Source organism: Peromyscus californicus, unplaced genomic scaffold (assembly GCF_007827085.1).
Source record: "Peromyscus californicus insignis strain IS unplaced genomic scaffold, ASM782708v3 Scaffold_4__1_contigs__length_199733344, whole genome shotgun sequence".
In the NCBI taxonomy this organism is placed as follows: domain Eukaryota; kingdom Metazoa; phylum Chordata; class Mammalia; order Rodentia; family Cricetidae; genus Peromyscus; species Peromyscus californicus.
In genome coordinates, this window is record NW_026294562.1 from 198914321 (window position 1) to 198941788 (window position 27468).

Genomic DNA, 27468 nt, shown 5'->3' on the forward strand with positions numbered 1-27468 from the left:
ATTATATTATAAAATATTATTATAGGCACGCACCACAAAGCCCAGCAAAATTTTACCTGTTAATGATAAAATAATTTTGAAGGATTTATTTTATTTTTAATTATTTGTTTATGTGTGTGTGTGTGTGTGTGTGTGTGCGCGCGCGCGCGTGTGTGTAAGGGTATGTACATATGAGTATAAGTGCTTACAGAAGCCAGTGCTGTTGAATTCCCTAGAGATATCATTTCTAGCAGATGTAAGTTGAGTGATGTGAATACTTGGAACTGAACCCAGATCCTCAGCTAGAGCAGAAATTTCTCTTAGCCCCTGAAATAATATAATTTTGATTTTAATATCTACTATCTTATCTAATCCTTGCAAGTATGCATTATTATTTTTTGCTCTTGTAATTGTTAAGTTTAGCCTCCTGAAGGCCTCTCCGCCATCATCGCAACAAACCGAATCAGACCAAATCAGGAAAAGCCCAGGTTTAATGGATAAAGTGCTCCTGGGAGATTCCCTGGCCCCACAGAGAAGAGACGGGGATGTGAGACCAGAAGAATCACCAGTATGTTTTCTGAGATGCTGCTTATATAGCCCCTGTGGGAGTCGTCCTGAGCCTCCATGGGGGAAGAGCTGTGTTTGGCAGGCTCTGAAGGGGTGGGTCCAGGGAATGAGATGGGGAGGGAAGCCAAGGTGGATCTTCCACCAGACTCCTTCCAAACATTCCAGTGTCTTTGGGTATAGGGATGCCAGAATGGGTTGAGGTGGAGCTCCCACCCAAACAGTAATGTTTGGCCATCTTAGTCTTATTCCAGGCTATAAGCTTAGTTGAAAAAGCTCCAAAAGGACAGCAATGTTAGCTTTGGTTTTTATTTCTTTTCCCCAATTCAGGGGACAGAGAAATTTTTTTCAGATTAATAATGCTCTACATGACAATATAAGGTCAGGTAAAAGTGAAATGGGACTAGCATGAAACAAAAAGCATCCCCCAGCCTTCTCTTCATATTGCTTTTATTTCAATGTCTTCAGGAAGTGAATTGGTGCCTGTACCACTGATCTGGGCAGGTTCTTCACTCAGGGCTCTCTCCAGACTGGAAGGCAGGGAATGAATCAGTCGTTTTCTAAAGTCCTGGCCCATGAAAACATAGACCATCGGGTTGAGGCAGCTATTGAAGAAGGCCAATGAACTTGTTGGGTGAACCAACATGTCAAGAATTTTATAACCACCACCTAAAATCATCTCTTTGAGCCAGACTGTGCTTAAAAGGGCCACCAGTTGAAAGGGAAACCAACAGATAAAGAAGGAAGCCACAACTGCAGTAAGGACACGTAAGGGACGGCTGGAATTAACAAGGTCTCTTCTGCGGATCTTGGCAGCGATGAGTCCGTAGCAGATGGCAACAATGGACATGGGCATGCTGAAGCCAATAATGAACCTGATGATCCCTCTAGCTGTTAGCATAGTGATAGCTGTGTTCAATCGGTCCACATCAGTGTCACCCCACGACACAAAGCTGAATGTACAGTACACGTTCCCTCTTGGATCTTTAACTGTAGTCAAGAAGAGGAAAATGGGCATTGTGAGGATGAGAGCAAGAATCCAGGGTCCAATGATCACCTTCCTAGCCAGGCTCACAGTGCGGTGGTTCTGAGCCCAGACTGGATGCAGGACACAAATACAGCGGTCCAAAGCAATGAGAGCAATCAAGAAGACACTTCCAAATAGGTTTATGTCCACCACAATGTGAATTAATTTACACAAGAACCAGCCAAACGGCCATTTTTCTTTCATGGCCATTGAGGTGATGAGGAATGGTAGAGTAGCCGTGAAAGAGAAGTCAGCCAAAGCCAGGTTCAGATAACAGATAGTTGTGACAGTGTGTGCCATTCGGAATCCAGCTACCCAGATCACAAGCCCATTGCCCAGCACCCCGAGGAAAAAAGTGATGGAGAGGACCACCATTGAGAGAATCCAGAGAACTCTGGAGGTAGTAGAATCATAGACCACCAGTTCTGATGCATTCAGAGGGATGGAGTAGTTGGCTTCCATTTTGTCTGCACCTGAAAAATTTCAAAAACAGTCATTTCTCAGATGTGGCTCCATCTTACATCACCTCTATTCAGAATCCACACCACCTGCCACCATAGGAGATCCATTCTACCAGTAATATTATGAATAATAATAATAATAATAATAATAATAATAATAATAATAGTAAATAATAAGCCCCCGTGTTCCAGCAGCGACTGAACTGAGAGTGAACAAACAGCAAAACATGGGCGATAGGAGTTTAGCACTCCCAGCAAAGCAGTGGACTCAGTAGACAGTTCCTTGGTGAAGGCTTTCCCTCAGTTCTTGTGTTCACAAAAGAAATAATTCAGCTGAGAGATGCCAAAAGTTTAATTAAAAAAATTTGTTTAACAACGCAAATACCTGAACACTCCAGAGAGAGAGAAAAAGACACAGACAGACACACAGAGAGAGAGAGAGAGACAGAGACAGAGATTGAGAGAGACAGAAAAAGGCAGACAGATAGACAGAAGAGAGATATTAGAATGGTCTGAATGAAAGAGTGAGTATCAGCCCATTGGACTCTACATTGCGGATTTCAAAGAGATTTTTTTCAAAGATTTATGAGATGGGCGGTATATATACACAAATAGGGTGACCAGTTATTGTTCAAACTTGTGGTAAGCCAGATGCCAATTTCTGAGTACTGATTACTATGATACTCTTAAAATTTTACAAAGATGGGAGGTAAAAACACAGTCCAAGGATATCATAACAAAGCTGAAGTCACATTCCTACCCATTGCTAATGTGTAAGTTTAGTAACTGGTGATGCTTCTTGGTGTCTTGATTTCTTATATAGTAGAAATACCTTAACTGCAGGATAAAGAATGTTTAAACACAAAGGGGCATTCTGGAAACAGCTTCATGACAGCACAGTTTCCTTCACATCTAGCTTCTTACTTACATGTTTTCAAGTTCAAATAAGATTCTAACCAGGACTTGGCAAATGGTGCCAAGATCTCCACTTTCTAAGCTCACTACCTCCTTCCAACACGAGAATTATACAGTTTTCAAGTTTCTGTTTCTCTTCACTGTGAGGATCCTCATCCCAGTGTTTGCCTATTAATTCTGTTCATCTAAGGCATTGGCTTTAGCCCACAGTTTAAGAGGAGGTTGAATGGTTGCTACCACTGCTTGGTAATGTATACTTCCTTATGATTCTGCAAAGGAAGGAAGCTAGTGAGGGGTGGGTAGCATCTCTACCTTCAGACTAGTGCCTTCCATTGTTACTTCTTGTTATGAAGTTCCTCATTCCTTTGTATACAAAGAGTGTGCATGACTACATAGTTTAGTGTTATATGGGATATAGGGTAAGACCTAATGAATTTTGGTGGAGTTTGTGGACTTCTCTGTAAAGACCATGCATTGTGTAATTATGATGGAATTTATATTTATTTATATAAGAATTATTAAAGGTTCATTATTTTTAGTTTTTGTAAGACTAGAATGATATAAGAGAATGTAAAACCTGACATCTACACAAATAGTGATAGGACAGATTTTAGTCTAGCTGGGTCTGACCTCTGAGTCCTTCCTCTGCCATACCAAATGTGACAGATATTGCTAAATTCTCCCTCCCCAGCATCTGATCACTTGCTTCTCTCTGCTAAGCAAGTCATGTTTGGATCACGGAGGTTGTCCCTCCATCTACGCTTGAGTGTAAATCCTGATTGGTCTAGAGAGTACTTTGACTCTTCACTGCTTCATAAGGAATTGCTGAAGACATGCACATAGGACACAATTCTGGATGATAATACAGTGGGAGTAAGTCCTCAGGGAGCCTCTGTGATGGCTTTTCTAGCTTCTTAAGAACAAGACTTTCTTTTTCTATGTTGCCTGACTTCTGGTCAGATCATGTCTGTAGCCAGTTCAACCAAGAAGTCTCTGTGTCCACCCCCACCCAGGTTCAGGAAACTTGGAATATTTTCTTATGCTATAATGTGTGGGCTACAAAATATGTATACATGTCATCTGTTGAAATTTATTTATAGGCCTGAGGATGTTGTATCAGTGTAGCTATAGTTTTCCTGCCTGGCCCACAGTCAGGACAAACTCTCTCACCTGCCAGTCCCACAGCCCCTCAGACCCGACCAAGTAAACACAGAGACTTATATTGGTTACAAACTGTATGGCCGTGGCAGGCTTCTTGCTAACTGTTCTTACAGCTTAAATTAATCCATTTCCATTAATCTATACCTTGCCACATGGCTCGTGGCTTACCGGCATCTTCACATGCTCTTTCTCATCATGGTGGCTGGCAGTGTCTCTCTCTCTCTCAGCCTTCCACTTCCCAGCTTTATTCTCCTCCTTGTCCTGCCTACACTTCCTGCCTAGCCAATAGCCAATCAGTGTTTTATTTATTGACTAATTAGCAACACATTTGACATACAGACCATCCCACAGCATATCAGTAATAGAGTGCTTGTCTAGAATCTCCTATGAGGGGATGGGAGCACGGCTCAATGGTAGAGTATCTACCTGCTTAGAATCCTCCAGGGAGGAGCTCAGGCTGCAGCCCAATGGCAGAGCACTTTTCTAGTATCCAAGAAACCTTAGGTTCAATCCCCAGCAGCACCATAAAATAAAAATGCAGAAAGAATCATCTCTATTATTTATGAATCCTGCCTTAAAATGTATTTGCATAAAATCTGGGGTAATTTTGCACAACCATATAGTTTTTGACTTATCAATTCATCTTTGAAAAGGAACAATAATACTGAGCTCTTCTTTGGTTGATTGGTTGGTTACTCGGATACATGGTTGGTTGAGATAGGGTCTGGCTATGTAGCCAAGCTAACCTCATACTCCTAACCCTTCTGCTTCAACTTCCAGAATGCTAAAATTACAGATTTCTGTGAAGAAATTTCCTTGAAACTCAAGCATTCCCTTCAGAAGGCAGAAGGGAACTTCCTAGGTTCCAGAAAGTAAACAAGCTTCACATGTCTTGGAAAGTTGAAACTTAGAAAATTCAGAATTGCTTCTCTCCAAGGTTATGGAACAGTAAACCTCAGCTGGGATAGGAGACTCTGACCAGCATTGCTACCTAGAAGAGACTCCCTGACCTGTCAAGTGGTCTGTAAGTCATGTAGGATGTTGCAGAGATACAGTTTCCACAAGTCTTCACCCTTATTGGGGTGGGCTTTTTGGTGATACAACTGCATCTGAGTCATCTCTGCTCCTGTAACTCCTTACCCATACTCCTGTTGGTAAACCCAATAAAAATTGTAGATCCACCATGTTGCACTTTGATGTAATCATTACTTTGATCTGTCATGGGTTCTCTGGGGTGAGGAGACATGTGCGTGTTGTTTCCTCAGGAAAACTTACACAACACACACCCAGAAGTTTCTCACTTTTAATTCTCATAATAATATTGAGAAAAAGCAACATCCTTCTTTTATCAGGCCAAAGCCACACTCTAAGGATTTCGGTAGGGGTTTTGCTTTTGTCTGTTTTCATTAACAGCAACAAGCATTGGAACCCTAGTTAAACTAATTCCAGAGCTCCCAAATTTGCCTCACTGGTGTGCTTAATTTGACAGGACCTGCCACAATAGCTGACTATCCTCACATATGATATGAGTGATTTCCCTCCTCAGTTTCCTATTACACTTCCTTATTTTCTTTTCCTCACCTGTCACTTTTACCGAGGTCCTATGCAGAACATTGTGTAATGGAATTCAGGATTTCTCAACCCTGGCACTGTTGACATCTGCCCCTACTTAATTGTGGTTGGGTGTGGTGAAGTCCTGTACATCACAGGATGTGTAGCAGCTCTTTGACCTCATCTACTAGATTCCAGGAGCAACCCTCGTCCAGCTATAATAACCAAAAAGTGTATGCGAAAACATCCTCTGAGAGACAAAACTACCTGAAGTGGAAAACCATTGCTGTAGTATAAAGTTTTCTGGGCTCTACAATCAGATAAATATATTTTCTTTTTTTTTGTTTGTTTGTTTTGTGTGTGTGATCCACACTGGTGAAGCTGTGTACATCCATGTGCCTGTTCTTGTACTTGTGAATACCACAGGCCAATGTTTGTTATCTCCATCAACTGATGCTCCACCTTATTTTCTGAGATATGGTCTCTCACTGAACCCAAGGCTTACTGACTCAGTGCTTGCTGTCTAGTGAACTCCAGACCTCCTGCTGTCTCTGCCTCCCTAGAACTGGGGTTACAGATGGGTGTTGTTGTGCCTGGTTTTTGTTTGTTTGTTATTGTTGTTGTATTTTTTTTAATGTGGGTACTTGGGATCCAAGCTCAGATCCTCATGTTGTGAGCCATTTACCCACTAAGTCATCTTCTCAGTCCTGATCAATCTGTTTTCTAATCATATCCCGAATACTGCCAATGTCATTTCTTTGAGCCTTAGTTTCTTCATCTGCTGATCAGGAATGGTTTTATGGTGGAGAATGAATTTTCAAGTGAGGATAGAATGAGAATAAACACAGAAACTTTCCAGGTGAGTCTTTAATAAATGTCATCCCTGTCTTCACCATGTTCTGTACCGTGTTTTAGGGCTCATTTGTGGGCTATGCATTGTAGAAGTTCACATTCAGAGAAGAGCATGTTTCTGTGGCTGAGGATGTGCCTCAGTTGGGAAAGTACTTGACTAGCAAGTACTTGTCTCTGGGATTGATCTCCAGCACTGCACAAAACTGAGTATGATAGTATATATTTTTAATCCTAGCAACCTAGATGTGTAGGCATGAGGATCACAAGTTCAAGGTCATCCTTGACTATATTGAGTTCTAGAGCTATACAGAGAAGAGATGCATAGAGAAGAGCATGGTTCTGACAATAGTAACTAGTTCTTTGGACATTGTCCACACTTAAACAAGTTCATTAAGACTTTACAACTCATCCTAGCTCTTGCAGATTACAGAAATTAATGTAAAGCACTGTGTGTATTCTGAGATGTTGGATGTTGTGAGTATTGAATAATATGATTTATAATGAGAATAACCATTGAACAATTAAATGAGTTAAGATTTAGACCAATAACACTCATTATCTAAGCTCCTAGTTAGAGAGTTAGGGCCATCATTTGAGCCCAGCCCTGCTCTTACACCTGTCCCACCCTAAGTTCCTCACTGTATTCAGGTTTCCCCCCTTTCCAAGTATCTTACAAGCCACTTACAATATATGATGCACTTCATAATTTTTATATCATTGCTATAAAAATATTAACACAACAAGAAAGGACCAATGGAACGACAAGGGTGCTAAATGGTGAGCCCATCGCCCTCTTTTTGCAAAGTGGAAGACCTGTGAGACACAGAAGAAAATATGTGCTGGTTAGGATGGTCCTTGTGTGGTGAAACACTAACATATGCCAATCATTATGTTGTAACATCCTTATCTTAGAACACACATCACCTCTCTGTATGAAATGACGAAACCATGGCTCTGAACCAGAAGTGACTTTGGAGAAAGAGCACTTTTTTTCTAATTATCTCTACTATTTATTATGCTCATTTCCTGTATACAAAGTGAGTACTCAGGGCTGGGGAGATGATTCACTGTAAAGCATTTGCCATGCAATGAGGATCTGTGTTCAAATCTCCAGCATCCACATAAAAACCAGGTGTGTTAGCATACATCTTTGACTCCAGCTGTGAGAAAGAGCAGAGAGAGGAAGATCTGTGGAGCTTCCTGGACAGACTGTCTAGCCCATTAGTAAGTTACAGCCTCAAGGAGAGACTTTGCCTCAAAAAAATAAAAATAAAAAAGGCAGAGAGTAACTGAGTTAGATGCCTAATGTTGACCACTGGCCTCCATTGTGTACACTCACAAACATACATGAACACATACACACGCAAACACATATACATCCTGATTATTCTGTCCCTTTGATTTCTCCTGAAGCTATATCTTTTCCTCTGCCATTCCCAGGCTCTGCTCTTAAAAAAAAAAAAAAAAAAAAGGTACCAATTAACTGGGGAATTTTTACTGTACTATCAGCCAATTCTCTAAGCTACTACATGTGTGAGTTCCTGAGGAGAAAGAGTTGTCATTCATTTCAAATGGCCTCTCCACACACACTGTCTCTGGATCCATCTCTCACTGTCTCAGAAATTAGAATCCTGAGTTTTTCCTTCTCTTTTCTTCCAAACCAAGAAAAAACACCAGGATATACTTTCCAGTAGACCATTCTCATTGACATATGAATGTGTTGATGTCACTTCCCTTCAAGAATAATTAATTCCCAGCCAACCCTTGTCTTTCACACCAGTAATCCCAACTATTTTTGAAGGCTGAAATAAGAATTGCCTATTCAAGGCCTGGCTCAGTTACAAGACAGGTTCTAGTTCAGTAATTTACAAGGATCATGGCTCACAATAAAAAGTAGAAGGAAGGGGCCTGGAAAGACTACTCAGAAGTTAAGAGAATTGCCTGCTCTTCTAGTGGATCTGAGTTCAGTTCCCAACACTGTCATATAGGCTTATAGCCACCTGTAACTTCAATTCCAGGGGACCCAATGGTCTCTTCTGGCCTTCTCATGCACCAAGAAAGCACATGACATACAGACACACATTCATGAAAAATATCCATACACATTAAAAAAAAAAAAAAACTTTGAAAAGGGAAATACAATGGGATGTAGCTCAATGGTAGAGCACCTGCCTAGAATCCCTCAGTAGTGAGGGACCTGGCAGAGCACCTGCATATGATCCCCAGTGAGGTGCACGGTTCAGCAAGACAGCATCTGGCTAGCATATGAGAGACATTGCATTTAGTTGAGAATGGAGGAGAGAAGGAGAAAGGAGAAAGAGATCAGCTCTGTCTCAGAGAAGAGACTTCTTCCTGTGAAAAGAATTTATAGCCCAACCTTAGAACCTATAAACATTCTTTGTACTTTTCTTATCTCACCGCTTGTCATTAACCCACTACATATTGACTTGGGCCCTTGGTACTGCACAAAACTGCCCCCATCAAAGATGTGGACCCCAGGCAGCCAAACCCAATGAGCCATTCTCAGTTCTTATTCTGATATTTCCCATGGCACAGTACCAATTAGATCCCCTTTCCCTTCCTGAGTAACATTTTCCTTGTGCTTTAACATGACAAAATATGTGTATATAACACATTCTTGGTTGCCTTTATAGCTAAATGGCTGCATGTAATAATAGCCCAAGGATCAGTTTGCCTCCACTTAACTTTTTAAAGTGGCTTCAGTTCAGGCCTACATGCTTGCAAGGCACACACTTACTGACAGAGTCATCTTCCCATACCTCCACCTGTATTCTATTCTCAGCATATTCTAAATCAAGAACTGAGGAGTCATCTATTGAAAGTAAATGTGATACTGCACATCTCTGCACATAATTTTAGAAAGTGTCTATCCATATAACAGGCATTCAAAAAGGAAGTTTTCAGTTGGTGGAGTACAACTTACCACTAGCTGAGGTCCCCTTCTTATAGCTGACTCCTGTGCTCCTGTGGTGTAAGTGATGCACTTGGCTCTCATCAGAGACTTAAGAAAACACAGAGAGGAACAAGAAAGCCGGAACCAATCTGATGGCAGAAATCTAGGGTTTCTTAAGATTTCCAGAAGATATGCAAATGTGACACATTGGAGTCATTTTGTTTTACTCTAATTTATGTGTGTGGAGGTTTTGCCTGTTTGTATGTTAATGCATCCACCACACACAGGCCTGATGTCCTCAGAGGCCAGAGAGAGCACTGGATCCCTTGGAACTGGAATTAGAGGCAGTTTTGAGCCATCATGTGGGTTCTAGGAACTTAACCTGGGTCTTCTAGAAGAACAGTCAGTACTCTAACTGCTAAGTCATCTCTCTAGCCAAAGTGGAGTTCTTAGAAACATAGAAGCGTAAATGTTCTCCACCATTGATCTGTGAAACACATGAGGTCAGTACTGTCAACCTCAGGTTTCAGGCATCTGTGAACATTCAGAGTTCTAGTTCTTTGGATCCCCTGATCTGAAGTTACAGACAGTTGTGAACAGCCTTACATGAGCTTTGGTAACCAAAGTCCTTTCCTCTACAGGAGCTGTACTTGTTCTTAACCATTGAAACATCCCTCCAGGCCCTCTTTTAAAAAGGGGGGGGGGGGGGGACTTGATCGATGGCTCTGAAATTCAGAGGACTGAATGCTCTTAAAGAGGATGCAAGTTGGATTTCTATCATCTACATGGTGACTCACACCATCTGTCACTCCAAGTCTATGGGATACAATGTCCTCTTTTGGCCTCTGCAGGTACTAGACACAAACACTATGTGAAGTTATACATTTGTGCAAAACACTCATGCATTTAAAAATAAGTAAATAAATCTGCTTTTAAAACACAAAGATGAGTAGCTGAATAAATGCCTCAGTGGCTAAGAGCATTTGTTGCTCTTCCAGGGTACCCAACTTCATTTCTCAGTGCCCAAATAAAACAGCTCACAACTGCATACAACTCCAGATCCAGGGAGACTAGACATCTCCTCTTGCCTCTGTGGGTGCAGGCACATACATACATGAAGTGTGAGATGATAACCAAACAGAATCTTGCCTCTCTGTTTATTACCAGAGTTCTAACAGCACGTGTATGGGTTTCTTTCCACACAAAGAAATTCTCTAGTTTTCTGTGGACACTAACTGGATGGCCTAACAATTCAGTTCTTTAATACACTATGGGAACTGAGTAGATTTGAGGTCATCACAGAGATAGGAATCCCTGAACTAAAGCAGAATGGGTTGGTTTTTTCTAAGGCTGGCAATACAAAGCACCACTCACTGGGTATCTTAAAGCATAGCAACTGATTTTGTCACAGTTATGGATGCTGGTAGTCCAGATTGTGATGATGGTCCCAGGGCTTCTCTTTGGCTTGCAGATGGCCATCTTCTCCACTCTGTGTCCTTTCATATAAATCTCTGTAAATTTACCCAGCCCTGGTGTTTCTCTCCTCTCAAAAGGTCACCATTTATATTGGATTAGGGCCCCACCCTTATGATCTCATTTAGTTTTAATTAGTCCTTTAAATGCCTGAACTCCGAACAGCCACATTCTGAATGGAATGGGAATTCGAAATTTAACTTGAGATTGAAGGAGACCCCAGTTTATGACAGGATTAAGTGAAAAGCTGATGAGAGAAAATTCTAGAGGTGGGCCTGAAGGGACAAGTAATCCTAAAATGTGTGTGCAGTTCAAAAGCAAGGTCTGAGCTGCAGACAGTGAGTGGAGGGAGGTGTGATGCAAACATCCACACAGACAGCCTGTCAGGAGACAAGAATGTTTTCCAACTAAGATGTAGATAATATTTATTACACTGGAATCTGTGGTACGTGCTCTGCATCGGTTATCTTGTCTATTCTACTCAAATAAAAATTATTTTTGTAACTATTATGATTCTCAATTCACAGGTAAAGTAACTGAGCCTCCTAAATCACAGTCACATCCAGTCACCACCTGTTTGGTTGTTGTGGTGGTCTGTCAGAGCATCAAGTGCTCTTAACCATTTAGCCCTCTTCTCCAGTCCAACCAACAATAGGCTTAGTACAGCCTGCAAGCCAGCAATAGTTTTCTTATTAGTTATTTGTGGGTTTTTTCTGTCTGAAGAACAACAAAAGAAGAAAATATGGTCTGCAAAGTGATGTGAAAACCAATTGTTGTGTTCTTAAATGATGTACTGTTGGCAATTATCTGTGTACTCATGTAGAAAGCAGAACAGGGACCCTGAAGACTACCAGGTATTAAATATTAACTTTTTCACCGTTGATAAAATAATGCTCAGTGCTGGTTAAGTGGCTTGTCTGGTCCCCCAACGAGTGACCAAGCCAGCCCAGGTTCTAACTGAGAATCTTCACAATTCCCAAAGGGAGTTGCCTACACTACTCTATTTTCTGACAGAATAATTTGGCGTCTCAAGCAGGAATTCCTCCACCCCAGCACAGCCCAGTACCATTTTCTTTGGATTTGCCTAGATTGTGCAAATGAGGCCCATACAAAGCAGAAGTTCACCCTGGGACTTTCCTGCTTTACTTCCCTCTCTAAACTCTACCCTACACACACATGCCGCTGCATTTCCACAGGTGCTGTGTGGTAATCATAGGCCATTAGACAGCAAAGAAAAAGCCATCCTGTGCTTCAGTAAGAGGTGTGGTGAGCTGTGGAGGAGTAGGTGGGGGATTCCCATCAAACCATCTTTGAGCAGAGCAATCAGACTTCAAATGACCTCACACTCTGTTCAGCAGTTACTCTCTACCTATCCCTTTCTTGTTTTCTCTTGGGATCTGGGACCTTCACTATGTAAAATAATGTTCTTTCCCACTCAGTTCCTTGTGAGTTTGTATAACTTCACTTGCACGCTCCGTCATATTGTGGAGCAATATTTCACCTACTGAGACATTCCATCGTGAAGAGAGGATCCTTAAGATTCTGGGAAGTTAAAACTTGAAACATTTTCCCCTAGGAACAACACGTGTCAGGGAAAACAGAAACTTACACAATAAATAGGGCCCTCTACAAGGTTAAGAAAGCAGTAAGCAAATGCTTAGGAGAAGAGAGGAGGCAACGCTGCCTGGAGGAGGTTCTCAGACTAACCAGCCTACTTCTGAGAGATTCTCCAATCTGATGAGCTGCTGCAAGTTCTGCAGAGAGCTCCAGGTTTGCTACTTCACTGTCACGCAGGCTGAGGTGGGCTTTTTGGTGATGCGACAGCCTCTGAGTCAGCCTGGTTCCTGTAAGCAAACCCTCACGCACGTATACTTCTGTAAGTATCCCCAATGAGCTCACTGGTTTGTCAAATTGGACTTGGCGTGTTCATTGCTTTTCTTTGTCCCTGGTATCCGGTCTGGGGTGAATAGACATCTTTTTATGCCCTTCCAGGAAAAGTCAACTTCCTTCCTTGGAAACTTTCTAAAAGGTGCCTGTTATGAATGACCACAAAGGTGAGTTGGCAGAAGTGTAGGCTATTATGCAGTTGATCTTGGCGATTGTGGCTAAGTGTAGAATGTTTGATCGTTTCTGACTGTCTGAATTATTCACATTTATCTTCCTTTCTCTGGGTCTCTGGTTTCTATTTCTCTCCTTCCATCTCTGCATTTCACTGCTTCCCATAGGTTCTCCTTACCACAGCCTCCTCCCCTTTCTTTATGCTGACAAGGTTCCTGAACACCCAGATTCCCTCGTCTCTTGGACCTACATATATATCCCACCAACGATGAAGCAGAGAAAACTTTTCAGGCTCTTGCGGGGGTTTTTTAGTTTTGTTTTTTGTTGTTGTTTTGGTGGGCGTTTTTGTTTGTTTGCTTTGGGGGGTTGTTGTTGTTATTTTTGTTGTTGTTTGGTTTTTTGATTTTTTGAGACAGAGTTTCTCTGTGTAGAGAACTGTTCTGGAACTCGCTCTGTAGACCAGGAGGGCCTCGAACTCACAGAGATCCACCTGCCTCTGCCTCCCAAGTGCTGGGTTCAGCTCTTGAGTTTCTATAAGGATCCAGTCCAATCATCAAATGCTATTAAGAAAAAATATGATTTGGTATAATCTCAGGGTCAATGCAAGTCACAGGAAGTCCTGGTTTCCTGTTTCCTGTTTCCTAATTCTTCTCTGCTCTATTACCCCTCCCCTGTCCCTTTGTATATTTTCCATTGAGACCATTAGAGACAGCCAGCTCTCTCCAGGAGATCAGACTTAGAGCTGTCTGGAAGAAGACCCACAGCTGTTGGAAAGTGCAGGTGAGAAAACTTTGCCTGGGGGTCTGCATAACTTGGTGAGGTTGCTTTCAGCAGATTGACCTGAGTAATAGAGGGCTGGGTATGCAGTTTCGTAGGAAGTGTGCTTTCTTAGCAAGCACAAAGCCTGGGTACTAATACCACATAAACCAGACACAGTGGCCCATTCCTGCAATCTCAGCATTGGAGTTGTAGAAGCAAGAGAAGCAGAAGTCTAAAGTTATCCTTGGCTACTTATAGTAAGTTCAATGTCAGCCTGAACTACATGAGAGCCTGTTTTAAAAGATGAAAGAAAGAAAGAAAGAAAGAAAGAAAGAAAGAAAGAAAGAAAGAAAGAAAGAAAGAAAGAAAGAAAGAAAGGAAGGAAGGAAGAAAGGAAGCAAGAGAAAAAGAGAATAAGCTCAGTTGTGGAGAAATATAACATAAAGAGGTGAATACAGCAATACATGTCACTCAGGATGTTTTGCTGCAAAAGAAAGTCAAAGTCTTTTTAGTTGAGAACTAAAGGGTGGTATGAAACTGGATAATAACTTGTATGCTCAGTGTTCTGGAGCATATTGATATGCTCATTCATTGGGAGGAATCAAGAAAAAATGTTGAATGTGCACTAGTGAGGCGTAGCACTCCTGGAAAAAGTAGGTTGTGAAGGATTTGAGGGATGAGAAGAGGGAAAGTCTTAGGCTGGGATACTTGTCTTCTGGTCACAGATGTGAGGCCAGAGAAAGTGCCTCAGGAGTGTGGAGGGCAGTGGCTGTGTGAAGCATGAAGAAAGGCATGGGCTGTGTTTGGGTGGGTGGAGAAAGGGCTCAAAGCTTTAAACAAAAGAAAAAAAAAGAAGGAAGAAAATTGTTCTTATAAGTCATAAGAAATGCAAGAAAAAGGGCAAGGTTGAGGGCAGAGATGAACCTGCAAGCAGACAGGCTCACATACTTCGTGGATTCTGTTGCAAAATTCACCTCTACCTCCTCTGGAACTGCTAGTTTTGGTTGTTTTCCCATTTAGTCAAGTTCAACTTTATCAGGGTCTGAAGAAGCTGGTGATGTGGTACAGTGATTGGCAGGTTTAAAGGCCTCTCCCAAAGGTGGCTAACAACATTCCTATTCAATCCAGACCACGTTCTTCTTCCTCCAACCACAGGTGGGGCCTTATCTCATTGTTCTCCTGGTCTTGCATGTTCTGACCTGTCACTGCAAAATCTTCCTTGTTTGTTTTGTAAACTTTTTAATCATTGCCTCAATGATTCTTGAGAACAAACAGCCCTCAGAATAGCTTGGTGGTTGGTAGTTGGTGGAATGTAGGGAAAGAGAAGACAGTTCCAAATTGTTTCTCTGTTGTATATTGGGTATGGGTTCAGGAGGGTCTGTGCAATCATTACACAGAAGCACCTTAAGGATGAAATTAGCCTTTCCAGCTGCAGGGGACCAGCCTCTCAGGACTGACTCCTGCAGTTTAGCAAAGGGCTTTTCTATTGTTCTCCAATTTACATCTTTAGCAAGTTAATTTCTGTATCTCAAAATCTCTTATCTAAGCTTCCCAAAGGGACAATGCCAAATGCAAATTCTCAGTTAAGGAATACCTGTGGTTTTCAAGGTTGTCCCTCAAGCAAGTGTGCATTGGCTATGTACTTTTAGAAAACTCTCAGACAAGATTCACATAGAAGGTACCAGAAAACAAAAGATAGCAATCACAAAAGGCAGATTAAGACTAGGTGTTAACACTCCCAGAATCAAACCAGCTGCAACTCTGCAGGAATTCCCCCAACATTTCTGAAACTATAAAGCATTGAGATTCAATAAAATGTGAGCTACAGGTCTGATTTTAGACTGTCCTGTGGGTGCTTTAAAGAAATAAAGAGAATCACAGGGCTAGGGTTGTAGCTCAGTAGGAAGGGTGTGTGTCTAGCATACAAGCTCTGGACTCAAAACCCAGCATAATGTAAACTGAGTGTTGTGGATACGTGAAATCCCAGAATTTGGGAGGTGGAGGAAGGAGGACCAGAAGTTTAAGTCTGTCCTTGGCAAGTTTGGGATTCATGAGACTTTATCTCAAAAGTCTTCTCCTGTCATCAGATTGGTGACTACCCTAATTGTCATCATGGAACCTTCATCCAGTAACTGATGGAAGCAGATGAAGAGATCCACGGCCAAGCCCTGGGATCCAGTGGAAGAAAGGGAGCGGGAATTATATGAGCAAGGGGGTTCAAGATCATAATGGAGAAACCCACAGAGACAACTGACCCGAGCTATTGGAAGCTCACAGACTCTGTACTGACAGCAGGAAAACCTGCATGGGACTGAACTAGGCCGTCTGAATGTGGATGACAGTTGTGTGGCTTGGGCAGTTTGTAGGGCCCCTGGCAGTGGGACTAGGATTTATCCCAGGTGCATGAACTGGCTTTTTGAGCCAAATCCCTGTGGAGGGATCCCTTGCTCAGCCTTGATACAGGGGGAAGGGCCTTGGTCCTGCCTCAACTTGATAAGTCAGGCTTTGTTGACTCCCCATGGGAGAGGCCTTACCCTCTCTTAGGAGTGGATGGGGGTGGGGTGGGGGAGGGGTGTGGGGAGGGATCAGGAGAAAGGGAGGGAGGGGAACTATGATTGGCACTTAAAATTTAAAACAAAAAATTTAAAGGTAAAAACAAAACAGAGGAGGAGAATAGATGGAAAATCACAGCTATCTGGGCTCAACAGCACACATCGTAATCCCACCACTTGGGAAGCAGAAGCAGGAGGACTGTTATAAGTTCAAGGCCAGCCTGTTCTGCACAGAAAGTTTCACGTCAATCAGGGATACAAAAGAACTTATGTGAAACAGGAGGAAGGGAAGGAAGAGGGGAAATGGAGGAGAGAGGGGAAGGGAAGTGATAGGAAGGAATTAATTTTAATCCACTATTTGTTCAACAATTACATCAAGGACTGTAAACATTTTTAATGAGGCATTACAAGCTGCTTCCCTCACAGACTTTCAAATGTGATGGTCACTGTTGCTCTTTCCCATCTCATATTGGAGTTGATACTGTGTGAGTCAGCCCCACTTCTAACAAAGGTAGTGTGACAGAGCAGGGTCAGAAAAAGACCTTTGCTGAAATTTCAGACTGAGAAACTGAGTGACTATAAGAAGTTGATTTAATGTTTCAGGTATGGTTCCTCATTTTCACAAGTGTCAATGATAAAAAGAGTAAAACTTCTGCCTGAAGAGATGGCTCAGTCAGTTAGACCAGTGAGGACCTGTGTTCAGATCACCAGCACCCACACAAAAGCCAGGTGCAGCAGTGTGGGTCCTCACCTTCAGCACTGGGAGGAGGAGAAGAGAGGGGCAGATATCTGGAGTTCATGGCCAACCAGTGTAGCTCTAAGTTTACTGAGAGATTTGTCTCAAAACCACTAGGTGAAAAGTAATCAAGGAAGACATCCAACACTGACCTCTGACTTCTGTTCACATGTACACACACACACACACACACACACACACACACACACACACACACACCTGTCATTATTCAGTACATGCTACTTGTCAATCACTTATTCACATTCAAGGTTATTAACTCATTTTGCCTCTCTCCTCCATTTAAGGAAGTCTACAGTTAATATTAGGGAAAGCCATTTTTGACATAAGCAATACTTTGCATACTTAATCCTATGAAATCTCATACCCTTCACATATTGGAACCTCATTTCTCTCTTGCCCTTCCCCACCCTCATGCGTCTTGAGGAGATCTCATAACCAGAGAACATTCTTTCCTTCCACTAAGATAATCTCAAAGAAGAGGCTGGAGAGACAGCTCAGTGAAATACATACATATACACATGATTATATTTAATTTAAACTTTGATTTTTAAAAGATAATTTCAATTGGTTATTCAATACTAAATTGTTTGCCTTGAAAACATATAAACAAGTCACAACATATGGACTGAGCGGGTTGTATTTAAGACTGTGTGTGTGCGTGTGTGTGTGTGTGTGTGTGTGTGTGTGTGTGTGTGTGTGTGTGTAACAACAATTAATGAAAAAAGAGACTATGCATTTGAAAGGGGCAGGGAGGGGGTGGGGGAGCATATGGGACAGATGGTTTGGAGGGAGGAAAGGGAAGGGAGGAGTGATGAAATATACTATAATATCAAATATAAAAGAAATAATGTAAAAGACAATTTCAGAGATGTCACCTGAAGCCATTACTCATGTAAATGTCCTCCCTGAGCAGAAGAGAGGGGCCTGTATTGAGCCTATAGGAAAGAAGGAGGTAGGTGTGCAATGAAGTGCTTATGCAGAGTGATAGGTTCATAACTGACTCTGGGCCACTGAAGCTATCTTCTACCAATTCCCTAATGTCCACACACCATATTTTTGTGTGTGTGTGGTAAAATACACATAATAAGAAGTCTACCTGATACTTTTTTCTTGTTGGTGTTGTTGCTTGCATGAAAAAGGCCACCAACCTTAGTTTTTGAGACAAGGTCTCTCACTGGACATGGGGGTCACACACTTAGTTTGACTGGTTGCCCTAAGGAGCCTCCTCTTTCTGCTTCTCCAGCACTGAGATTTTTATATAGGCACATGCCACCTTACCAGTTCTGTATGTAGGCTGGGCATCCAAACTTAAGTCCTCGTGTTTCTGTGGCAAGCACTTTACTGACTGAGCAATTTCCTCAGTCCCTTGTTTGTTTCCCAAGACAAGGTCTTGCCATGCCTTCCAGCCTGGTCTTAAACTTACTATGGAGCCCATGCCAACCACAGAGTCAAGATCTTTCTGCCCCTGTCTCCCAAGGGCTGAGGTGACAAGGTTACACCCCCACCACACCCAGCTTACATTTTACCACTCGAAAATTAAATGTCATTAAGTGCATTTAAAATGTTTTGCAACCATACCCCTATCTAATTCTAGAATTATTGCATCACTCAAAGGAAAACAAATTCCATACCCTTTGAGCAATAATTCTTCTCTCTTCCTCCATCAGGCCTCTGTATCCACAAATATGCTGTTTCCTGTAAACTTACCTATTTTGGATATTTGTTATAAGTTGGATAATGCATCATATGACATTTTGGGTCTGGATTCTTTTGTGCTATAGCTTTAAAGTGTACCTGTCATACCATGTATTAGTTCTTCACTATTTTGTTTTGATTTTTGAGAGAGTCTCGTTGTATATCCTCTGGAATACAGGCCTCAAACTTAGCCACCCTCTTGTCATAGTACCCCTCTTCCTACTGAGAAATTGCCTCATCAGATTGGCCTGGAGACCAGTATGTATGGCATTTTCTTGATTAACAATTGATGTAGGAGGACTGGAGAGATGGCTCAGAAGTTAAGAGCACTGGCTGCTCTTCCAGAGGTCCTGAGTTCAATTTCCAGCATCCACATGGTGGCTTACAACCATCTATAATGAGGTCTGATGTCCTCTTCTGGCATGCAGGCATACATGCAAGCAGAACACTTACACATAATAAATAAATAAATCTTAAAAAATTGATGCAGGAGGGCTCAGCTTACTGTGTGTGATGCCACCCTTGGGCAGGTGGTCCTGTGTTGTAAAAGAAAGCATGCTGAGCAGCCAACAAGATCTAGCCAAAGCTCAGCACTCTTCCATGGCCTCTGCTTCAGCTCCTGCCTCCAGGTTCCTACCTCAACTTCCCTTCATTATGGAGTATAAAATATTAACTTCAGTAAACCCTTGTCTTCCCAAATTGCTGTTGGAAAATGAACTAGAATAGGTTGTCTTTATATTCTAGCTATAGTGAGAAATGCTGCTATAAAATTTGTGCACAGCTTTTGTTTGAACACAAGTTTTTAACCATAACTTTTATTTAATTTTCAACAGCTGCATATACAATTATCCTCACACTCTTGCCTCCATAACATCACCCAGCACACACCCCTCTGCCACCATGTCCTTTCCTTCTCTTTTTAACAGTCCAGTGAGGTCTGCCTGCTGGAATATTGACCCATCCTATTCACTTGTTCTTGTACTGAAATGTTGAACACAAGTTTTATTTACATACTGTTTGCCCGGTTTAGGGTTTTGTATTTTTCCTCTTGCCAGTTAAGTATCTACATCAGCTAAGTAGTTGCTTTATGGGCAGAGTGCATATTAGTAATTGTGGAAACAGAGGCACAACCTTCCCCTACCTGATAAGAGGTTGACAACATGGGTGAGCATGTCAGGCAATGGGGAGCTTGCTCTAGCTTGGGTGTGTGAGACTAGGGGGAAGGAATAGATTGGGCACAGCAATAAAAGCAAGGAAAACTGTCTTTTTTTTTTTTTGGTATTTTCAAAAACAGGTCTTAAAGAGACCACTCAATGGTTAAGGTGCTTACGCGCAAGTGTGAAGGCCTGAGTTTGTGTCCCCAGAAACCCATGTAAATGTCAGTTGGGCACAGTGGTTCACCCATAATTCCAGTCTCAGAAGGTGGGGAGAGTCAATCCCCAGAGTAATCTGACCAACAAGGTTAATTATTGATGTGAGTGCTGGATTTGACTGAGATACCCTGTCTGGATGAATAAGATGGAAGAGTAGTAGAGAATGATGCCTGACATCAACCTCAGGGCTTCACATATTGCACCTATGTGCAGAAGCATTCACACACAGGCATGAACTCATATATGCAAAGAAAACATGCACTCATGAAAAATGGGAAAATGAAGCCAGGCATGATGGCGTACACCCTTAAACCCAGCACTCAAGAGAAAGGGGTATGAAGATTTCTGTGATATTACAGCCACTTTTGTCTATAGAGAAAATTCTAGGCTAGAAAAAGGATGTGTAATGAGACCATGTCTCAAGGAGAAAAGAAAATTTAAAATAAATAAATAAATAAATAAAATCTCTGTCTCTTGATGTTCTAGGAGTGAACAAGATGGACACCAACATCTCTTTCCTCATGAACATGTCTACAGGGAACTTCATGAATGTGTCTGCAAGGACCCAGTCAGCATCTGCTGGCTACATTGCTCTGAATGTCTTCTCATATTTGATGCTTGCAGTCACCTTTGTCCTTGGAGTGCTGGGCAATGGGCTTGTGATCTGGGTGGCTGGCTTCCGCATGGTACGCACAGTCACCACCATCTCTTATTTGAACCTGGCCATTGCTGACTTCTGCTTCACCTCCACTTTACCATTTTTCATCGCCTCCAGGGCCATGGGAGGACAATGGCCATTTGGTTGGTTCATGTGCAAGTTCATATTTACCATTGTAGACATAAACCTGTTTGGAAGTGTCTTCCTGATCGCCCTCATAGCACTAGACCGATGTATTTGTGTCCTGCATCCAGTCTGGGCTCAGAACCACAGAACTGTGAGTCTGGCCAAGAAAGTAATCATTGGCCCCTGGATGTGTGCTTTCCTACTTACCTTGCCAGTTATCATTCGTGTGACTACAATCCCTGATAAACTTGGGCCAGGGAAAACAGGCTGCACTTTTGACTTCTCCCCCTGGACCACAAACCCTGTAGAGAAGCAGAAGGTGGACATCACTATGTTCACCATCAGAGGAATCATCAGGTTCATCATTGGGTTCAGCACACCCATGTCCATTGTTGCCATTTGCTATGGGCTCATAGCCACTAAAATCCACAGGCAAGGCCTGATCAAATCCAGCCGTCCCCTGCGGGTCCTCTCTTTTGTCGTGGCTGCCTTTTTCCTCTGCTGGTGCCCATTTCAGGTAGTGGCCCTCATATCCACAATCAGAATCCGTGAACGCTTGAGTGGTATGACTCCAAACCTCCAAATTGCAGTGAATGTCACAAGTTCCTTGGCTTTCTTCAACAGCTGCCTCAATCCAATGCTCTATGTCTTCATGGGCCAGGACTTCAGAGAGAGACTAATCCACTCCCTGCCTACCAGTCTAGAGAGGGCCCTGACCGAGGACTCAGCCCAGACCAGTGACACAGGCACCAATTTGGGCAACAACTCCTCTTTACCTTCTGAAGACAATGTACAGGCAATGTGAAGAGAGGGCTCCAACTTCAAGCTTCATCTGCTTTGAGTTCCACTGTGCTATAGACGTTCCCTGTTGACCTTTGAGCTACGCACTCAACTGAAAAACTTGAGATGACTTTTTGGACTTTTGTACCTCAATCTGAGCTGGTCAATAAAGAGAAAAGACAAAAAGACCATACATTTTCTTGTTAGTCTGAGATAGTTGCAAATGACAGCTAGTGCTGTTACTAATACTGTCCACTTCTAATCTCACAGGCTGAAAACTCACAATTGTCATAAGTGTCTTTCTGTGGGTAATATGTGCATGTTTCCTTTAGTAAATGAGGGAGGAAGGGGAAAGACTCCTATCCCTTGAGTTATGCAATTTCCTGATCCCTTGTGTTGAAATATTTGTCATATAGTTTGCCTTTAAAAGACAGTGTTTTCACTTACGGCTCTCAGTGTAGCTACAGCCAAATTAGTCCGGTTCGTATAGTATCTGGTATTTGAGTTACCTGCTCCAAAGTGAATGAACACAGAATGGTACTCCAGGTTTTACTCCCAGCAGCAGTCAATAAATGCCACCCACCATCCACCACTCCCTGCCCATCCCCCACCCACCCACCCACCCCCACACACACCTGCGCACATGCCAGGATTTGTAGTCATTTGGGTTCTTTTAATCTTGACCACTTTGATTATAGTAAAATGAAATCTCAAAATGGTTTTAATATGCAGTTTCCTACTGGCTAAGGATTTTTAACATTTATTTAAATGTTTTGCAACATTAGTAATTCATCCTTTGAAAAATCTGTCTTCTCTATTGCCTGTTTTTTAATTGGGTTGTTTGTTTTCTTGATGTTTAGCATTATTATTATTATTATTATTATTATTATTATTATTATTATTTAGTTATTTGTATATTTTAGATACTAACCCTCTGTCAGATATCCAGCTGGTAAAGATTTTTTTCTATTCTGTAGACTGCTTCTGGACTTGAGTGATGGTATTCTTTGCTGTATGGAAGTTCTTTTAGTGTCAATGAGTCCCATTTTTTAATTGTTTATCTTAACATCTGTTCTTTAAGGTCCTATTTAAAAAGTCTTTCCTTATGCCAATGAGTTCAAGCGTATTCCTTGCTTTATCCTATATCAGGTTCAGGGCACCATGTCTGATGTTGCAGTCCTTGATCCATTTGGAGCTGAATTTTGAACAGAGTAATTGTCAAGGTTAGCCAGCACCATTTGACGAAGATGCTATCTACTGCAACTATTATTGTGGGAGTGTGTACTTATATCTAGATCCTCAATTCTATTTCAGTGATCAATGAGTTTGCTTTTAGGCCAGGGACATGCTGTTTTTTATCAGATCTGTAGAGATCTATAGCATAGTTATATAGTGCTAGGAGTTGCTATGCATGCTACCAGAAAAGGAATCACCAGTCTTACCCATTTGTGAACACATTGAGAGCTACAGTAACAACCATCCTGGCAAGACATATCCATTGAGACAATATTGGCATAAGCATCATGAGATTAACCAACCACTTTCTTGTTGGATTTAAGGCCCACTCCAAAAATCAAAACCCATACCTGCCACCATTATCGGAGCCATGAGCCTATGACTAGAGAGGTTATAGGCCCTAGTGGAGAACCTTCTACTGCTATTCTGCTAACTGGACTTAGTGCTAACCAACTAGTAATGACTTAGTACATCTCTCACCTCTAATCAGAGAAGGAAAAAAAAAGGGAAAAAAATAAAATAAAATAAAAAAAAAGAAAAAATCAGAGAAGGTTCAGTTTCCTGGAGATAATAATGAACACAGAGCCGGGCGGTGGTGGCGCACGCCTTTAATCCCAGCACTCGGGAGGCAGAGCCAGGAGGATCTCTATGAGTTCGAGGCCAGCCTGGACTACCAAGTGAGTTCCAGGAAAGGCGCAAAGCTACACAGAGAAACCCTGTCTCGAAAAATCCAAAAAAAAAAAAAAATAAATAAAAAATAATGAATACAGAGATCCACAGTTGGGTAAGGTGTAGAAAACAAGAGATTAATGCATGCTCAGCCCTAAATGGAAAATGTATATCACACACAATCCCTCCCAGGGATCATTATGAAACAGCACAGAAAGATTGTAAGAGCCAGAGGTAGCAGCTGGCTACAAGGAAATGTGTTTTCTGGGCACAACCGTGCAGTTGCACATACAAATCCACAGGGGTTATGACAGTGTGAACAATGCCTGTGCAAGCTCAAGCCAAACCAAATCTTGGTATAGAAAGGAGGTGAGCATGAAATACCACGCCTAGCTGAGGAGCTATTAACAATTGGAAACATGTGGAAGAGTGTCTTTTTTTTTTAAGGGTATCGTATCTGGGAAATCAACCCTGCTCCACTGGAAGGCCACCCATCACAGAGTATGTGGGTGGCACAAACTTTATTAGATGGGTTTTTTAAAAGAAATAAGAGGGTGCTGGAGAGATGGCTCAGTGGTTAAGAGCACTGGCTGCTCTTCCAGAGGACTCGGGTTCACTTTCCACACCCACATGCCAGCTCACAACTGTCTGTAACTCCAGTTTCTGGGGATCTGACACCTCCACACCAATGCACATAAAATAAAGTTAAATAAATTTTAAAAAAAAGAAATAAGAGGATACAAACCAAAGTAGGGAAAGGAGGAGGGAGTAGATCTGGGAGGGGTTGTGTGAGGAGATTAATAAGATCAAAATACATTGTATGAAATCCAAAGAACTCATAAAGAAATGGGAAAAATAAAATTTTCAAAGAAAAAACATCTGAGGAAATCCTTGATTTGCAACCAAGTCAGACAGATGTGTAAGTAACTCTGTGAAAGCCCCCCCTTTTTTTTGAGACAGGATCTCATGCATTCCAAGTAAAGGATGACCTTTAACTTCTCTCTCTCTCTCTCTCTCTCTCTCTCTCTCTCTCTCTCTCTCTCTCTCTCTCTCTCTCTGTGTGTGTGTGTGTGTGTGTGTAAATGTCTGTGTCTGTGTCTGAGTCTGTATGTGCATCTGGATACCAGAGGTCAATGTTGGGTGCTTTCCTCTATTGTTTCTGCCTTATTTCGAGAATGAGTTTCTCAGTGAATCCAAAGATTATCAACTCAATAGACTTCCTAGACTTTCCAATTTACCAGATGGTCAGTGCACTCTGGAATTCTACTTGTCTCAGCCATCCCTAGCTCTGACATCATGGATGTGCTCTGTTGTCTTATCTTTTAATTGGGTTCTGGAGATCTGAAGTCAGGACCTCATGCTTCCATAGCAAGCACTTTACACAACAAGCCTTATCGCCCAGCCCATGAATAGGTCATCCTGCTTGTATGCTAGGATTATAAACATGTCACCACACTTGGTTTGTATGGTACTGGGGATGGAATCCAGAGCTTTCTTTCTACTGGGAAGCAGGCTACTAAAGGAACTATATCCCTAGCCAGAGGCTACCGAGCTGTTAATCCAGAGTAATTAGCATCTCTGGGCTGTACTAACCTAGAGTACAGTATCAGAATTGAATCAAATAGTAGGACTCTGAAAAGGTATCCACAAAAAAAAAAAAAAAAAAAAAAAAAAAAAAAAAAAAACAACAAAAAAAAAACTGGAAAATTACTTAGGACATACATCTGTTTTCACAAGTGCTATAAATAAATAGGTTTTTCCTTCAGTTCCCAACCCAAAGGATAACAAAACAACCACCAAGGTGAAGAATAAGTTGAGAAGGGAGCTACCATTATGGTGAAATTGGGAGTGTGAGGAGCTTAGGCCTGAGGGAAATGGGCAGTACCTGAGTTCCAAGTGGTTCTGTCTCAACTACTAGTTGTACTGACGCAGTAAAACCACATCCTTTCCCATTTGAAAATCAGAAGGAAATCTACTTCCTGTTACTCAAGTAGCCCCAAGCCTACTTCCCCCTTCTTTTCCTCAGTTCTGTTCAGAAATCCCTGAAGATTGAGACACACTCCACAGATGACCAGAACCCAGAGAAACCTCAGAGTAAGATCAGGAGGAAATTGCCTGTGTCAGAAATATATATTTCTAGAGTAGGGAATCTGGAAGGCCAGAAAAGAGCTGAGGGTAGAGCAGAGTCCCAGACTCTTGTATAATATTAGAAGGACCAGCCTTAATATTATACTTCTCAGGTGCTCAGTCAGGAGAGAGAAATATGAATGGCGAAGACTATTTTCGGGAAACAGAATCTTAGCACACCAAGCTCTTTAGTCCACTTGCTTTTATTTCTCTAGGATAAAATCCTATCTACCCAGCTTCAGTTCTGTTCTCATGCCTCATTCCTTTCTTGCCTGATTTCTCTCTATATTTATTTACAGTTCACCCTAAATTCTATCTTAATTCTCTCGTCTTAATTCTGCCTCATTTAGGTCCTTTTCATCTCGTTCTTACCCAGCTAGTACTTCCCCATCTGGCTCTTCCTCATCTTCCATCTCGTCCACAAGTTCTCTCTGGTCAAAATCCTCCTTATCCCTCTCAGTTCTCCGCCTCTAAGTTCTCTATGGTCCTCCCAAGTCTCCCAGGAATCCAGTTATAAACCCAAGCAATAGCAATCTTCTGGCAGAGCAAGGTCACCAGGCTTGAATTCTTACGGGGTCATAAAGGCAGGTAAGAATTTTCCTCAGGCAGTGACCACCATGCTTTCTTTTACAATCCAAAATGGGAGTGGTAAAAGAGGAGGTCAAGTGAGTGCTAATGACTGGTTAGTATATAAAAAAGGGATCTATGTGCTCAGTCTACATTCTGAGAAGTGGTTAGATAATAAGTTAGGGGGTCTATAAAGTTAGCAAACTGTAAGAAAGGAGGGACCGAGCTAAATTGTGTAAAGCTATTATTTAAAAGGTCCAGTGTCTGACCTAGGCAGTGTCTCCTTGTGGAATTTACCTTAAATCAGGAGACTTGCATGTGGACTGTTATTACTGCTAGTCCTTGAAAGTGACTAAGGGAGATATCTGATTCCAGTGCTGAAAGGGGAGAAATGGATGGGCTGGGGGGAAGGAAGCCTTTCCTGAGGCTGTTCTCCAAATACCTTGAATGTATATGTCCAGAGAGTGATCAGTCCACACTGTTAGCAATTCTTAGGGAAAAATCAATTGGGAAAACTATGAAGGCACACATGATTTTCATAACAGAAGACAGCTGATTTATAACAAGCCAAATAACACCAAATGCTCCTTGGAATTTGGCTTCCTCTGAAGGAATTCCCTGATCCCTTCAGGTAGTGGCTTTGCCATAACCAGCTGAGTTACCAGACTCCTGGGATTCAAGGCTTCATCTCTCTGAGCTTCCGTCTTCTGGTTTGTGAAATGAGTGATTGACCTATAGGTATGTCTGTAGGGTATTTTCTTAATTGGTGATAGATGTGGGAGGGCCCAGCCCCAGCCCACCATGTGCAGTGCCATCCCTGGGCCAATAGTGTTGCATTGTGTAACAGGCAAGCTGTCAGGCTGGAGAGACAGCTTAGTGGTTAAGAGCAGCTGACAGCTCTTGCAGAGGTCCTATGTTATGTTTCCAGCACCCACATGGTGATTCACAAACATCTATAACTCCAGTTCTGGGAGATCCAATGACTCCTTCTGGCCTCTGCAGGTGTCAAGCACACACATGTGATACACGTACATACATGCAGACAAAACACTCACATACATAAAACAAAATGAGTGAATTTTTAAAGAAGAAGAGATGATGGCAAGCTGAGCAAGCCATGTGAAGCAAGCAGGCTAGTATGCAACACTCCTCCATGGTCTCTGTCTGCCTCAGTTTCCGCCTCCAGATTCCTGCCTTGAGTTCTGGTCCTGAAT

General features: G+C 42.1%; 3 protein-coding genes across 6 annotated transcripts in view; 1 reads left to right on the forward strand and 2 right to left on the reverse strand.

Moving 5' to 3' along the window:
- Positions 1 to 935: 935 nt before the first annotated feature.
- Fpr2 (formyl peptide receptor 2) lies at positions 936 to 2075 on the reverse strand. The gene has a single exon (XM_052712996.1). The coding sequence runs from the start codon at positions 2030 to 2032 to the stop codon at positions 983 to 985; it is 1050 nt and encodes a 349-aa protein (XP_052568956.1). The 5' UTR covers positions 2033 to 2075; the 3' UTR covers positions 936 to 982.
- An 11417-nt stretch (positions 2076 to 13492) lies between these two features.
- Positions 13493 to 21682, forward strand: Fpr1 (formyl peptide receptor 1). Its single transcript, XM_052712840.1, has 2 exons — positions 13493 to 13735; positions 20578 to 21682. The coding sequence occupies exon 2, from the start codon at positions 20589 to 20591 to the stop codon at positions 21678 to 21680; it is 1092 nt and encodes a 363-aa protein (XP_052568800.1). The 5' UTR covers positions 13493 to 13735; positions 20578 to 20588; the 3' UTR covers positions 21681 to 21682.
- Positions 21683 to 21704: 22 nt separating this feature from the next.
- The window catches only part of Spaca6 (sperm acrosome associated 6), a 76704-nt gene continuing 70940 nt past the window's right edge, over positions 21705 to 27468 (reverse strand). Inside the window, exon 10 of one of the 4 annotated variants that reach the window (XR_008212962.1) lies at positions 21705 to 21814. The gene's annotated coding sequence lies outside the window, so the exon portion shown is untranslated. Of the gene's footprint in view, positions 21815 to 22605; positions 22851 to 27468 lie in introns of those variants that run through there. The other 3 variants (XR_008212958.1, XR_008212961.1, XR_008212959.1) reach the window with 3 other exon arrangements.